Below are 13,459 nucleotides of genomic sequence, written 5' to 3'. Positions count from 1 at the left end.
AATTTTATCCTAAAAGTAGTAGGCAGAAAACACTTAAACCTATTTTATTAAGCATTTAATTTTCACCATTCTAGTTATTTTATGGTATAAACTACTCAGAGTCATTTAATGCTTATTTAAACTATTCTTTAGTAACGAATTTGTATGGAAACAATTGCTGCAATTAACACTGAATGCGCGAGTAAGCTTCACACTAGATTGTACATGCTATTATTACCTACAATATTTAATTTTTAAACAAAAAATGCTTATTTATTACTTAGGTATTATTGTGGGACTTTAGATCTATGAATAGACTATTAAAATGCTTAATTTAGATGTAAGTAATTAGGAGTCGAAAAATAAAAGAAACCTTTTAAGAAAATATTTTATTTACATTACATTACTTTGCATTATTTACATAAACTCATTACAAAACAATAGGTATTTGTCAACTACATATCTTGGATCGCAGATCCTACTTAATTTCTAACCACTTTGATTTGTTCATTTCTAACTCAGTTCTAATTAAGTCTTCATTTCATGACAGTGAATACCACTCCACCTCTCTCCGGTTCTTCATCATGCACCTCCTTGTCACTGCCCTCAGGGTCTGATGCATCAGAATCATCGCTGTCCACATTCCTATACTTTCCAAAGCTACTTTTATCTTCAGGCAACTCCGCCATCTTGATTCCTGCACGAGCCAACAGTTTCTCAGCAGCATGCTGTGCCTCTATTTCTTTTAAATGTGCATTGTATTCTTTTTGGAGTTTCAAAGACTCTTCAATAGACAACACTTTGGCTGGACCATGAACACTGGGAGGGGGAGTAGCAGCTGTCACTTCCCAATGTTTATGCTTTTTCCTCAGAATCTCTTTCTCTGGGTTTTGGGAATCAGATTTTGTTGTCCTAAAAGGTTTGAAGTTGCCTGTACTTTTGGGTTTTGGTTTAACTTCTGTTTTTTCAACTATGTACTTCACATGAGGCAGTTCACCTATCTTTAACAAGTCTTCTGTAGTTATAAGCGGTTTTTCTGGCGGTAATACTTTTACTTGCTTCTCTGGAGCTGTGGTTTGGCTGAGGATGTGAAGAACGTCTTCTGGTTCACTGTCGTCATCAGAATCGAGGTACGTGTTATTGTTGTCTTGTATTTTGCCAACCCATTCTACTTGTTGCACAACGTCTTTGTCAACACCATTCAGTTTCATGTTATCAAACATACGACAAGTTTGTTCTTCTTCCTGCTTCGCTTTCAATTCACTAACGATTTTATCATGAAACGCCTGGATTTTTGCACCCTTGTCAGGAAGCTTGGATATAAAAGCCTTGTTGTTCAATAATTTCAGTTGCCTGTCTCGTAACTCGCATAGTTCTGCGATAGTCTTTGATGATAAATCTGTGATCTTGCCATCGATTTCAGTTTTTGGTGGAGGTGGCAGAATACCTGGAATCTTTTTAATTATTGGCTGCATAGTTTAAATACCTTTAACATATGTAATCTAACTTTAAAGACTTCTGATTAGACTTCGTCTACTTGTAGAAACTTGTTTATTATTTAACAATCTGATTCACTCGTGATTGTGATTATTAATATGACATTAAACGTCAAATTACTTCACTGTCACTGTCTATGATTTGATAGATGGTACTAAAGTTGCCATATTTAGGTTCCTCAGTGGGTACTGGGTACTGTTAGTATTTTTTTTAGCACTCATATAATTTTCTAAACCTCTAAAGTAAAGTTAATGACTAATTTTATTTAAATTACTGTCTTCATATTATTTTTTAACAAAAATTTTGCAAACCTGTAAAGATTAAATCGACTAAATCCGTCTGTCAGTTTGACAGAAGCTAGCATACTCTGTGGTCAAAATTGAATGAATGATATGTAAGTGAGTGAATGAATCATTTCATTACAATACTGTAATGAAATGATTCATTCACTCAAGGATCTGTCAATTTACTTGATAAACGCTTTTTAATTTTTATTGTGTAGAAAAATTGTATTACGCACATTAAAATGTATTAAACTGAAAAAATAATGAATAAATTATAGTGTTAATACCTGTTTATTTCAAGGGACAGTGCTAATTTGCAGTGTTGGTCTTGGATTTATCGAGAACAACATATAAAACCATGGAGGACGCTACGGTATATTTTCACGCATATTTTCTTTCTCAGATGTTTATTATTGTATTATTTAAGTGCATATTTTAGACCTATTACAAGATTGTAGGTTGTTATAGTTATAGCTACTTACATAGCTATTTTATGGTCAAGATTTTAAAGTTTGTGCATCCTTGATGCGTGCTATTCTAATTATGGTGATCGATCAATATTTGACCTCCTTTTTCAGGTACCTTTGCATCTCGAGCCGTTTCAGCACGGCGAAGTGTCCGACAAGAGGATTTGGATCGGGAATCTCGACACCAGAGTTAATGAGTATGATTATTTTATCTTTTATCCTCTACATTTTGTGTCCATTGTGATTAACAATAAGTATTCACTCAGATTTCTGCACTTCTAAGACTTCAGATTAAGTACTTATTGACACATTACTTTTTCAACAAGATTATAGATTTTACCCTAAATGTACTCTTGACCTAAGTTCAACTATTATAACACAATAATTCATAAATTATTCCCTTTAACTTTTTATTGTTTATATATTTTTAACAAATTACATTTTTCTAATTACCGGTATCAACTACTGAAACTGGTTCGTGCGTACGGGAACATTGAGAAGTTTGACATGCTGTTTCATCGGAGTGGTCCCAATGCGGGACAGCCACGGGGGTTTGCATTTGTTACGTTCAAGCTGAGGCAGGATGCAATCAAAGCCATGAACTCACTCAACGGCCAGATGCTTGGCACAAAGAGGATAAGCGTCAAGTTTGCTAAGAATACTGTAAGTTGGATTTATTTACTTATGCATATTTTATTTAAGCAATATATTGATATTTCTGCACTCAAATAAAGTCGAATATATTTTGTACTAAATTGTGTTCAAACTTGATCATTTTACACGGTATGGATGAATTTATTATTTTTGTATAAGCCTGATGCAAATGATTAATTTTATTTATTGATTAAACTATAGTTAATGTAATTTCTGTGCAATTTCTGTTACAGGATGAACAAGAGAAACCAAAACCGGAACTTGGCATAGCAGTTCTAGCAGGTGCTAAACCAGAGCTCAAGTTAAGCAAAAAGACCGCTATCCAGTCAATCGAAGCTAAACTTAAGATGATGGAGAACATGAAAGCAGGTGATGACTTCGTAGTCAACAAGTTAGCGGCAAATGAGGCTCCAGTCATCGCACAATATCAGACTAAACAGTATCAACCTCAGAAATCTATTTCCTCCTTTAGAAGAAGACATCCATACCATAAAAAGAGATAGATTGATCTTTTTTAAAATGCCTTAATTTTATGGAGAGTGATGCTACCATGAAGGTTAGGTTGTAATCTCAATCCCATGAATTTAATTTCTTTATAGAATGATCTCCATTGTTATAGTATGTGTTTTTTAGGTTGTTAACACATGAATAACATTTACATTACATGTTCTATTGTACTTAATTATTTTTGTGGGAAAGTTATAAAATGTTGTTAGGATTATATGTGATATCATTGAACAAATTATATTTTTTTTATAATGACAAATAATTATTTGTCATTTACATTCATATTGACCACTTGTCTGTCGGTATATGAGACATAATAGAAAACACATTGTCTTGCGTAGATCTGCGTTCTGAGATACAATGGATTAACCCATGGTATGCCAGAACATAGGTCTCAGTGAGACACAATGTATTTTCTATTATGGTTCATATAGGCATTCCAGAGGGTTAAATGCTGATTTAATAGTGGTACTTTGTTAATAATTTTGTTGAATGTTACCTATCTGAACTTTATCATGTTTATTTAAAAATATCTTTCTTTTTTGTAACTGTTGGTAGGTGTCATGGTAGCATCGAATAGTATTTGTAAAGTGCTGTTTTACGCAAATAATGTTAGTTTTTTATAGTAGTAACATTTGTGATTTATGTATAAGTGCTAAGTGAATGATTGACTCTGATTTTGAAGATGTCAATATTAATCTATATTTTTGTCAGTCTGTTTATTGACGTTAGATCTTAGCTTTATTAATGTTGGTATATTATTACAGAGGTAGGCAATGTTATTTATTGTTCATGAATTAATAACTTTACTAATACATACTTCTCTTTATGTTTAAGGCCTGTTTCACAAAGATCAAGTCCATTAATGACGTGAACTTCATTAATTGGGAGGAGTAGGGCCCCCTTTACCAAAAATCACGAAACTTGACATGGGGGATTAATACAATATTAAAAGCGTAAAAAGAACGCTATAAACCTCATTTGATAAATGGACCTCATGATTTTTTTCCATACAAAATACCTTTTACAAAAAAATAAACCGACTTCACTAAAAAAGTTAAAAATAACTTTAATTTCGGAAGTCGGTGTTTCTCGGTATTATTTGTTTGTTACACCGACTTCCGAAATTAAAGTTATTTTTAACTTTTTTAGTGAAGTCGGTTTATTTTTTTGTAAAAGGTATTTTATTTCACACTTTTTAGTTGCGATACTCAGTATCGCAACTAAAAAAGTCGGTTAAAATTCTCTATCTCAATAACTACTTATTTATTTGTATTGTCACAGTCACTTAATTAACTTTATTGTGATTTCTATGTGAGTATGAAGTTCCATTGGCCATTTCTGGTCTTCTTCATCAGTTCCAATTCTTCAAAGGTTACTTTTTGACTGTAAATGCTTCAATTCTAGATGAATATACCAAAATCACTATATAGTTCCCTATAATATTTGAGGAGTTCCCTCGATTTCTCTAAGATCCCATCATCAGATCCTAACTTGGTGACAATGGGACCACCTCAGAACTATCTACTTTCGAACAAAAAAAGAATTTTGAAAATCCGTCGACAATTGACGGAGTATTCGATGAACAAACATACAAAAAAAAAAAAAAAACATACAAACAGCCGAACATAGTACCTCCTCCTTTTTGTGAAGTCGGTAAAAATATCTAACAGCACAATAATCTGTTATTGTGACAGACACAGGCTTTTCCTAAGAAAAGGAAATTAATTAATATTAATTGTTCCAAGCAAATCTGCTTTGCGAGAGAAATTCATTTCCTTTATGTTTTCCAAAGTTATAGAGACATGTGCAATGTGTATCCAGAACATACCTAGTTGTCTACTTAATAATTTTAAAAAGCAATTATAATGTGCTCTTATATGTATCGTAACATTGTTGCCAGTCTATGTAATAATACTTATCGAAATTGTAATTTGTGATTTGAAATTAGCTTTTGAAAATGTTGTATACATTAGTGTAAGCCTTGTACCATCAGTGTGTTCATTTCTGTGTTAAAGATCTATTAAAGTAATCAACGAATCGCTTAAGTACACTGTCTAATGTATTGTAAATTATTACTAATTAATACTCATACTTCAAAATATTTACAATTGTATTTGTGATTTGTGTGCAGTTGTGAATAAATTTAGTTTTCAACACATTTCTGGTTGTTCTTTTTTTTTTAGTTTTTCTTGTGATGTGCTAGGAGGTTAAGACGCCCGCTTCCAGGCATGAAGGCATGCTTTCGAAACCATCCAACAGTAAAGTATCAATGTGAAGATTAATTATTTATACACCACTGACAAACAAACAAAACTAAAAGGACGCATGTTAATGTTCGTTTATATTGTTGAATAACAACATAACATAGCATTACGCTTTTTATGTACCTAACGAAGTTCGAATCTCTGAAACGGCTAGACCTGGGGACCTATACTTGAATCCATTTCCAATCGATCGACATTGATATGAGAGTAGAGATACAACACTAGCGCCCTTTGCATCCGTATTGCGTGGAAATCAATGAACTAAATGGTATTGAGTCTGGGTTTATATTCTTTACTCTAAATGCTATTTTAACAATTACGTAGTATCTCACTACCAATGAATATGATTGGTGGAAGCCAAACGCATCCACAGCAACGTAGCATCGAGCACATCTATGGTGGAAAATCACCATAAGCGCCCAGTTCGGTTACCTATAGTCCTGAAGATTCATGAAGAAAACCACAAGGAACTACTCATTAAAAATAAAACTCGTATTTATTCTCTTGAATCAATAAATAAACTTTATTATGAAGCTTCTTAATGCATTGAATAAAATGTACATCAGTCCCTTAAACTATGTAACAATACATAACAATCAGACAAATTGTACTAGATATCAAAATATAGTTTATTTCTATGAGTTCAACTTAACATAGGCATAGGTATTTATTATTTGAACAGATTCACTTAACATAAATTCTTGTACATACGATGGGTTGAATATAGGCCAGGGGGCGTTCGTGCGGCGAAAGGGGGTCTTTCTTACAACAAGTTACGTAACATCAAAAAATATTATTAAAAAAAAAAGTAAAATAGGAGGATGAAGAATAAAAAATCTTAAAAAATTGGGTTACGTAATACTTGAACGCCCCCTCACTACACTAAATGGTTGCTTCACAAATAGTATGTATGTATAAAACAGTTTGCTATAATGCTCTCAGCATTTAAAAATATGTTAACACTTAGTTCACAATTTTAACAAAAGAAAATTGCTTAAATCACCTACTGTTTGTGAAAACAATTCATATTTATTATAGATTACATAATAAAATTGCTTATAATAAGATCAGAATTGTTACTAACCATTTAGTAACTGGAGTAATATATTTTCTATTAACTATAACTGCAACGGCACGCCTTTTAGGGCGAATCTACTATACTGCGTTGCGGCGTCGCATCGCAAAAATCTACGACCGGCCGCGTATCGTGGAAATTTCTGTTGCGTCGTAAGAGTGCGACGCGGCGACGCGCTAGCGTTCAGTGGGTATCGTGGGTAGGTCGTATCCGATGAAATTTTTGCGTCTCGCATTGTGTTTCGACGTCGTTTTTGCGATGCGACGCCGCAACGCAGTGTTGTGGATTCGCCTTTATCTCCAATGGGGTAGGCAGAGGTGCACATTACGGCACGTAATGCCGTATTATTCACTATAATATCTATATAAATATATTCTCACTGGTTCGGAAACCCGGTGAGATGCCGTGGGACAATGAGGTAGCTAGCCTTTGTGTGGGGCTGGCCATGACTAAATAATCATCGTCTTCTTCTAATTTCCTCTTCATTGATGAGTACTGGGTCTCATCATCACCTTCTTTCAGCCAGTCCTTATAGTCTATACATAGCGGCCATATTATTTTACCGGATCTGTAAAAAAGATAAAAATGAGTAAGTAAGAGAATGTTTTATTATAACTTTCGTGAGACCTACTAAATTAATTATTATGTTATCGGCTTACGGACATAACTGTTTGACGAGGAACTCGACTGGTTTCAAGCCATGCTAGAGGCTAAAGTTAATGAGCAGCATTCCGCGATAAATAACGCGGGTGTCGGGAACAGTCGCGTGACAGTCGTCTCGTCATGTAAAAAAGCCTTCTGGGTACTTCTGTATTTATTGATGTTTTTGTGACTTTATAAATTGACGCCTACTGTGTCACTATCGCAGAATTTATAGCTTTAAACACTGAATATCTAAACTTATAACCCGCAGACGTCACTTAGGTACTAAAAACAAGTTTCAACATAACATCAACTTACATAGGCAAATTATATGGATCGTAGGGGAACCACTCGTCGTATTGTTGCACAGCGGTCGACTGCAGCGTGTGTCGCGCATTCTTTTCAATGATGCCCTGGCAGTACACCACCTGGTGAGACCTCGTGATGGAAGAGAACGCCCTCGTCACTTGAGGGGGGCACGTGCGAAGTGGATTCAGCGCACACGTCACCAATCGTGGCAGGTTTAATGATTCCACGAAGTTAACATCTGAAAATAGCAGTAGTTGTTATGTAACCAATAGGTATTCATTATGTTTAAATTAAGTTGTCATGTGTCATGCTTTATATTCTTTAGGGTTAAGGTATACTAAAATAGTAGGACTTATAGTGAACTAAAATGTTTGACATGAATCAAGACGACTTTACTCTTTTATAAAAAGCTCTATTGTTATAAAAAGTCTAGAAAATAATACTCACTCTCTTTATTCATAAACAGCAAATGATGTTTGAAGGCGACAAGGTAGAAAATCGCGTGGCAAATAGCGTGGAATGCGCCGTGGGCTTTGGTATTGTCGCACGCTGCCGTTGACTCCTGCGTGGCGGAGATGTATGAGTGACACCACTCCGCCATACTCTTTAAATACTTAATAAGTCTTGTGTTAGGGACTCGTACACAACGAGCGAGTAGTCCCGCTAAGTGACTGGCGGCTGTTTTCCTTGTGGTAAGGGCCCCTGGTCCCATGCCTTGGAGACCAGCTGCGATGGTCCAAAGGTTGTCGAGCACACGGTCGGCACATTGCTGGTTAATCGATATTGTGTATAGAAGCAGGAACTGGACGTGCCTGAAAGAAATATAAAGACTGATTAAATATTTGAAATGTGGCTGAGTGATTGCTTTTCAAAATTCAACCTTAATGTGTCTTTATGTAGTTTCTAATATTCGTTGTTGTTTAGAGTGTAAATTAATGCTGTTTGTTTATCGAGAGCTAATGTTAAATCAATATTTAACAGTTACTGTATTAAATTTAGCAATTAAAGATAAGATAAACTGCATAAATAACCCTAAGTACTAGATACAAGTTTGAAATTCCTTTACCAACCTTATGCTATATGTGGGTAAGATAATCCTTTCGAAGACAGTGCATAAGATGTTCATGATGGGTTCCCTTTCATCCTCTAGCCATTTGAGGACCTCCAGCATACAATAATCCAGGGTAATTGATACTTCATCCTGACAATCTACGTCCATGTCAAACATTGTGTCTGATTTAGTTTTTTCATTTTCTGCTATATTCACGTCCATACTTATCATTCTGAAAATCAGACATTATTTTGTTGTAGACATTTATTTGAATATGAACATAATCTTTTATTATTATAGCTTTTGAAGAAGATAATATCATGCTTTAGAAAATCAACTAAAAAGCACATAATGCAAAATATGTTTCTGATCACATTTAGCTTAGCTTATCAAAGATATGTACAGGACATTATACTATAAATAAAGTTCTATTAATGCTATTTATATTTGAACAAATATGTACGGAGTCCCATTTACCCCCCTTTCCAGTCATCCCAATCCCCGATTCTCCAACAACCCTTAAATTCCTAACCCCCAAACACCCAGTAACGCACTTGGGCAGCGGCGATTGCTTACGATCAGGTGATTTGTCCGCTTGTTTAAAATAATAAGTAAAATAATTGTCGGTTTGGCAATATTGAAATAAATCCTAATTATGTAAGTACTTACTTATTAATAACTGCAGTCATGACTTGTTCTCTGAGGGAAGGAAGGTACTTGCTCATCCATATTAAGTTGTAGATGTATGCTCTGTTTATGTAGCACCCTGCTTTGTAGTACGGGAACTGGTCTATCATTATGTGCATTAGTAGATCGCTAGTCCTGTAAGCAAGAAAATATAGCACATGAGAATGGAATTAAGAATTTTAAGTTGTTTTACGAGATGTATGGTGCAATAAATATTTGCTGATATGCTGACAAAGGCATGTATTTTTTTTTTATTAGTTTTTGTTGACGACCTTATATTCCTGAGTAATTGGAAGAAAGATTGTCCAACCTCTTTAAGAAAATTTTCTCCATAAATTAAGAGTTTGCCTTGCCTTGTCAGAATTAGTATCTTCTTGTCTTGTGGGTTCTCATAACGAGAGCGAGACTCAAGCCCACATATCTGTTTCCTATTCACAAAGATGGATAAACCTTTCGTCTGCGGGTATATGAGACAACAATAGAACACACATTGTGTCTCGCACTGATCAGTGCTTCAGCATACGACGGGTTATGTAACTTCGTCCAGAACAGGTAACAATGTTTGTGTTCAGCTTGAGAGACATAATTGATTTAGTAATAGCCATACTAAAAGTGTTATGGGAACAGACTTAGGGGATCTCAGGGAGTTGCAAGTTTAGCCTGTGTTGATTTTCAATATCATAACAAATAACTTCCTTCCTTATCATGTATTATCATTTGTGTAATGATATTCTGTTATCTAATGATGGTAATTTCGGCTTACAAAAATGACTCACAGAAAAAGTACCTATTTGATGTTTTTACCATACAAGTTTGGTAATATCAAATAGGTACTGCATTTATTGATATTTTTGTATGGTTTACAGTACAAAACTCTTTTGTTTTATATTGTACTGTATTTCCAATCACACAAAGAAGTGGTGCAACATACTTACTACTTCAAACTTTTTATTTATCCAATTCGTAGATGACTTTGTTCATATTCAGCTTTGCAGGAAAGCTAGAAAGAGATGGTGCTATTGGCGTGTTGTGTCATCTCTGTCATTGCAACAACTATGCTTCAAGGCCAATAAGCTCTTCACCAAGGAGGCTCCTTGTTTTGTTCAGCCATGATGGTTTTGTAATGCCAAAAGTTATTCCAAATCCATATCACTCAAGGATTTGTCAACAGTAGCATTATTTTAACCAGTTTCTCTTTCGGTTGGTTGCTACCTGTGTATAACATTTCCATATAAATTGCATTTGCTACTTTTCAAATGCAGACAAAATCTCATAACATATACCTAATTTGAAATTATTGGATGTATGCTTTTCCAAAAACACATTTTCTTAATTGAGGGTTCAGACAGACAAGTGACTATTTGTAATAAATGACAAATAAATATCACTGTGACCGAGGTTTTAAGGTAAAGATAATAAGATGTATGGACATTTCTGTACTGTTCCCTTCTATTAAGAAAAGTTAAAAAAAAAAAATGATGCCCATGCCCCTTTTCTATTGTGTTGTTACTGTTGCTTAGTAATTCCAATCCCAAGACCCTTTTTTTTTGTTGCTAAATAATTATTGTTGTAAAAGTGGGAGTTGGCACTGAGAATTATTTTGCAGATGATTACCTCTTGTGCATTTTTATCTTATTTGGAAGTGTTTGACAAAATGGCGGACCCGACGCCTTCAGTTGTACCTACTACTGACTAAAAATAGCTTGTCTGTATAAACCCATACTAGATGATTCTATTCAAACAATAAATCTGCTGACATATCTATGGTGAATTGACAACCTTCAACCTTGGCAAAGGAAGTCACACATTCTGCCATATAAAAAACTTCATCCATTGTTCCTCTTTTATGTAAAAACTATCCAAGGTTGATCAAGTTTTTGGGTAAATGATTTGCTGTGAAGTGACTAAGCAGGCTTGGTAGGTAAACTAACAGTGTTTAGTTAGCTACTTACATAAATGTGTGCGAACCTTGCACAATACTTTAGTAATCTCAAATGTATCTTTTTATATATATTATAATATATTGTATAAAATACTTCTTGTACATAGATATCAGTATATCTATCAGATAACAGTTTATCTATTACAGTTAAATAAAAAGTCATATTGTATATTTTCTCTAGCACTTTCCTTATAATCTAATCACAAATATCAACTTTCTTCATGATAGTCTTGTGAATTCGTTTTTTAGGTCATGAGATAAGATGGTAGATGTCTGGTCTATTAATTGTTAATTGTTATAGGTCAGGGACATGGCTACACAATATAAACAATATTGTTTACATAGCAAGGTCATTGATATTGCAACATGTTTGAAAGCAGCTGAGAACATCTGTTTTCACAATGTGATTAGAATATTAAAAATTCTATAATCACATTTGAAATTTAGAATTCCCAGTACATATTGCCAGTATGTTATCGTTTTTATCCTTAACTCATTAATGTTTTCACTCAAGGTGAAGTTTCCTCTTGTTGAATACTATTGTGCAATAAATAAAAATATGTATTTAAAAAAATGTACTTACATAGGCATTATGGCGACTATACGTCCTATAATATCATGTATATGTGACCATTTAACAAGAAGTTCATTAGGCGGTCTATCTTCCCAGTTTTCTCCATCTTCTAAAATAGAAAAAAAAATTGTTGAAATAAAAATAACACATACAAAGTTTATTAACTTGAACTTGAAAATTTAATTATTAGACATTCTTAAAAAGCTTCAAAATAAGTGAAAGTTAAGTTGCAAAGTTGTTGAAAAACATTGTGAAATAATGTTCAGGCAATGTTTTGACAGCAAAGTTTCAGTTTCAGCAATATTGCACAATATTTATTTTGGACCAAAACAAAGCTAAGGATGCTCTATGTTATGTTATTATAACTTAAGTTAACTAATTAATATTGTTTATAAGTGTACTATAAACTTTAAGGAGATAAGTGTATATGTTGGTATTGCACAATGAAAGTTAAGGCTCACCTTTAAACAGCGTGACTAGTCGCATCATGACTACAGGGCAGTGGTAGGTGTGTGCTGTGACCAGGTTCAGCACAAACGTCCTGTACAGGTCCACCAACTCCTCACTCCTGTCCAACCACTCAATGTTACACACTACGTTCACATACTCAGTCATCTCCCGCCCTAACAACACCACGCACGATAGGCTGTCATCAAACACTATCCTAAAGTTGTCCTCATTCAAAGGATATTCTTTTAAAACTTTTATCAATTCTAGGTAAGGTCCAGTGTTTTTATTTCTAACACAACTCAACAGTATTTGTTCTACTTGATTCTTTGTAAAGCGCAGCCTCATCCGCGCTAAATCTGACTGCCGCTTAAGGGTCTTTTGCATCAAAGATGCGACGCTCTTCGGAGTACCCGACATCTTTATTTCTTGAGATCCGACGATATTGACTTTAAATATTCTACTATCTCCGGCTGACGCAGCAATTCTGCCTTCTTGTGGTTCAAAACTTCACGCAATATGTTGCTGCTGTCTTCAAGTGTTGTCTGACTTTGCGGTGACTGGTCGTAGCTGGTACTCGGCTTGTTGAACCCGAGACTCGGGTCTGACGCCTCGGAAGTCCTCTTGTCTTTCAAGTAGTTTTGCAATCTCTCCAAAACTACCTTGTTATCACCTTCTTTTTTTTCTGGGCTATAACCTTCTTTGGACATCGCTTTTTGCTAATTTTACATTGTAATGTATACACTCTACGAACGCAAACTAAAGTGTATTGAATTGGTATTTAAGTATATTCAAGCACTTCCCTATATTTAACAGTGTAATACTTTTATAGTTAAAATTAGCCGAGGAGGAACACGTGCACGACTACGCGGAATATTAACTTGACAGTATTGTAATGTTGACGTTTGAACATTATATTTGCCGCGGAGAAAGAACGAATGATTTCGAATGATTTTTTCTGTTTTCCGGTGAATCCTCTTTAGTCTCACATAGATGTTAGTCGATTGCAGTGTTGCCATACTAAAACATTGCCATGGTAAACATAATAACTATAGGGGATTTAATTTCGTGGAACAC

General features: G+C 34.5%; 3 protein-coding genes across 4 annotated transcripts; 1 reads left to right on the top strand and 2 right to left on the bottom strand.

Moving 5' to 3' along the window:
* Positions 1 to 353: 353 nt before the first annotated feature.
* LOC118267175 (uncharacterized) lies at positions 354 to 1,593 on the bottom strand. The gene has a single exon (XM_035580992.2). The coding sequence runs from the start codon at positions 1,452 to 1,454 to the stop codon at positions 516 to 518; it is 939 nt and encodes a 312-aa protein (XP_035436885.1). The 5' UTR covers positions 1,455 to 1,593; the 3' UTR covers positions 354 to 515.
* Positions 1,594 to 1,926: 333 nt separating this feature from the next.
* LOC118267125 (probable RNA-binding protein 18) lies at positions 1,927 to 5,549 on the top strand. Its single transcript, XM_050703297.1, has 4 exons — positions 1,927 to 2,133; positions 2,339 to 2,428; positions 2,687 to 2,890; positions 3,115 to 5,549. The coding sequence occupies exons 1-4, from the start codon at positions 2,119 to 2,121 to the stop codon at positions 3,382 to 3,384; spliced, it is 579 nt and encodes a 192-aa protein (XP_050559254.1). The 5' UTR covers positions 1,927 to 2,118; the 3' UTR covers positions 3,385 to 5,549.
* A 601-nt stretch (positions 5,550 to 6,150) lies between these two features.
* LOC118267322 (RNA polymerase I-specific transcription initiation factor RRN3) lies at positions 6,151 to 13,293 on the bottom strand. Of its 2 annotated transcripts, none has more exons than XM_050703291.1 (7): positions 12,397 to 13,293; positions 11,945 to 12,041; positions 9,402 to 9,554; positions 8,752 to 8,964; positions 8,129 to 8,493; positions 7,691 to 7,919; positions 6,151 to 7,298 (listed from the first exon to the last, which is right to left on the bottom strand). In XM_050703291.1, exons 1-7 carry the CDS (start codon positions 12,800 to 12,802, stop codon positions 7,091 to 7,093), a joined length of 1,671 nt encoding a protein of 556 aa, XP_050559248.1. In that variant the 5' UTR covers positions 12,803 to 13,293; the 3' UTR covers positions 6,151 to 7,090. The 2 variants fall into 2 exon arrangements, with proteins under 2 accessions (XP_050559248.1, XP_035437145.1); XM_035581252.2 differs by having other exon boundaries at positions 11,945 to 12,044; positions 12,397 to 13,292.
* Between the last annotated feature and the right edge of the window lie 166 nt (positions 13,294 to 13,459).

Source organism: Spodoptera frugiperda, chromosome 23 (genome assembly GCF_023101765.2).
Source record: "Spodoptera frugiperda isolate SF20-4 chromosome 23, AGI-APGP_CSIRO_Sfru_2.0, whole genome shotgun sequence".
NCBI classification, from domain to species: domain Eukaryota; kingdom Metazoa; phylum Arthropoda; class Insecta; order Lepidoptera; family Noctuidae; genus Spodoptera; species Spodoptera frugiperda.
Note: the sequence above shows the minus strand (reverse complement) of the source record. Positions and strands in the feature narration are given on the sequence as shown.

What these genes read in the sequence shown, in the direction of transcription:
- LOC118267175 (XM_035580992.2), bottom strand. Translation starts at nt 1,454, where the DNA reads ATGCAGCCAATAATTAAAAAGATTCCAGGTATTCTGCCACCTCCACCA.
- LOC118267125 (XM_050703297.1), top strand. An exon ending in ACACCAGAGTTAATGAGTAT is followed by an intron (nt 2,429 to 2,686) that starts GATTATTTTATC and finishes AATTACCGGTAT; the next exon opens with CAACTACTGAAACTGGTTCG. An exon ending in TCAAGTTTGCTAAGAATACT is followed by an intron (nt 2,891 to 3,114) that starts GTAAGTTGGATT and finishes TTTCTGTTACAG; the next exon opens with GATGAACAAGAGAAACCAAA.
- LOC118267322 (XM_035581252.2), bottom strand. Translation starts at nt 12,802, where the DNA reads ATGTCGGGTACTCCGAAGAGCGTCGCATCTTTGATGCAAAAGACCCTT. An exon ending in TTACCCACATATAGCATAAG is followed by an intron (nt 8,494 to 8,751) that starts GTTGGTAAAGGA and finishes TATTTCTTTCAG; the next exon opens with GCACGTCCAGTTCCTGCTTC. An exon ending in GATCCATATAATTTGCCTAT is followed by an intron (nt 7,299 to 7,690) that starts GTAAGTTGATGT and finishes TCTTTTTTACAG; the next exon opens with ATCCGGTAAAATAATATGGC.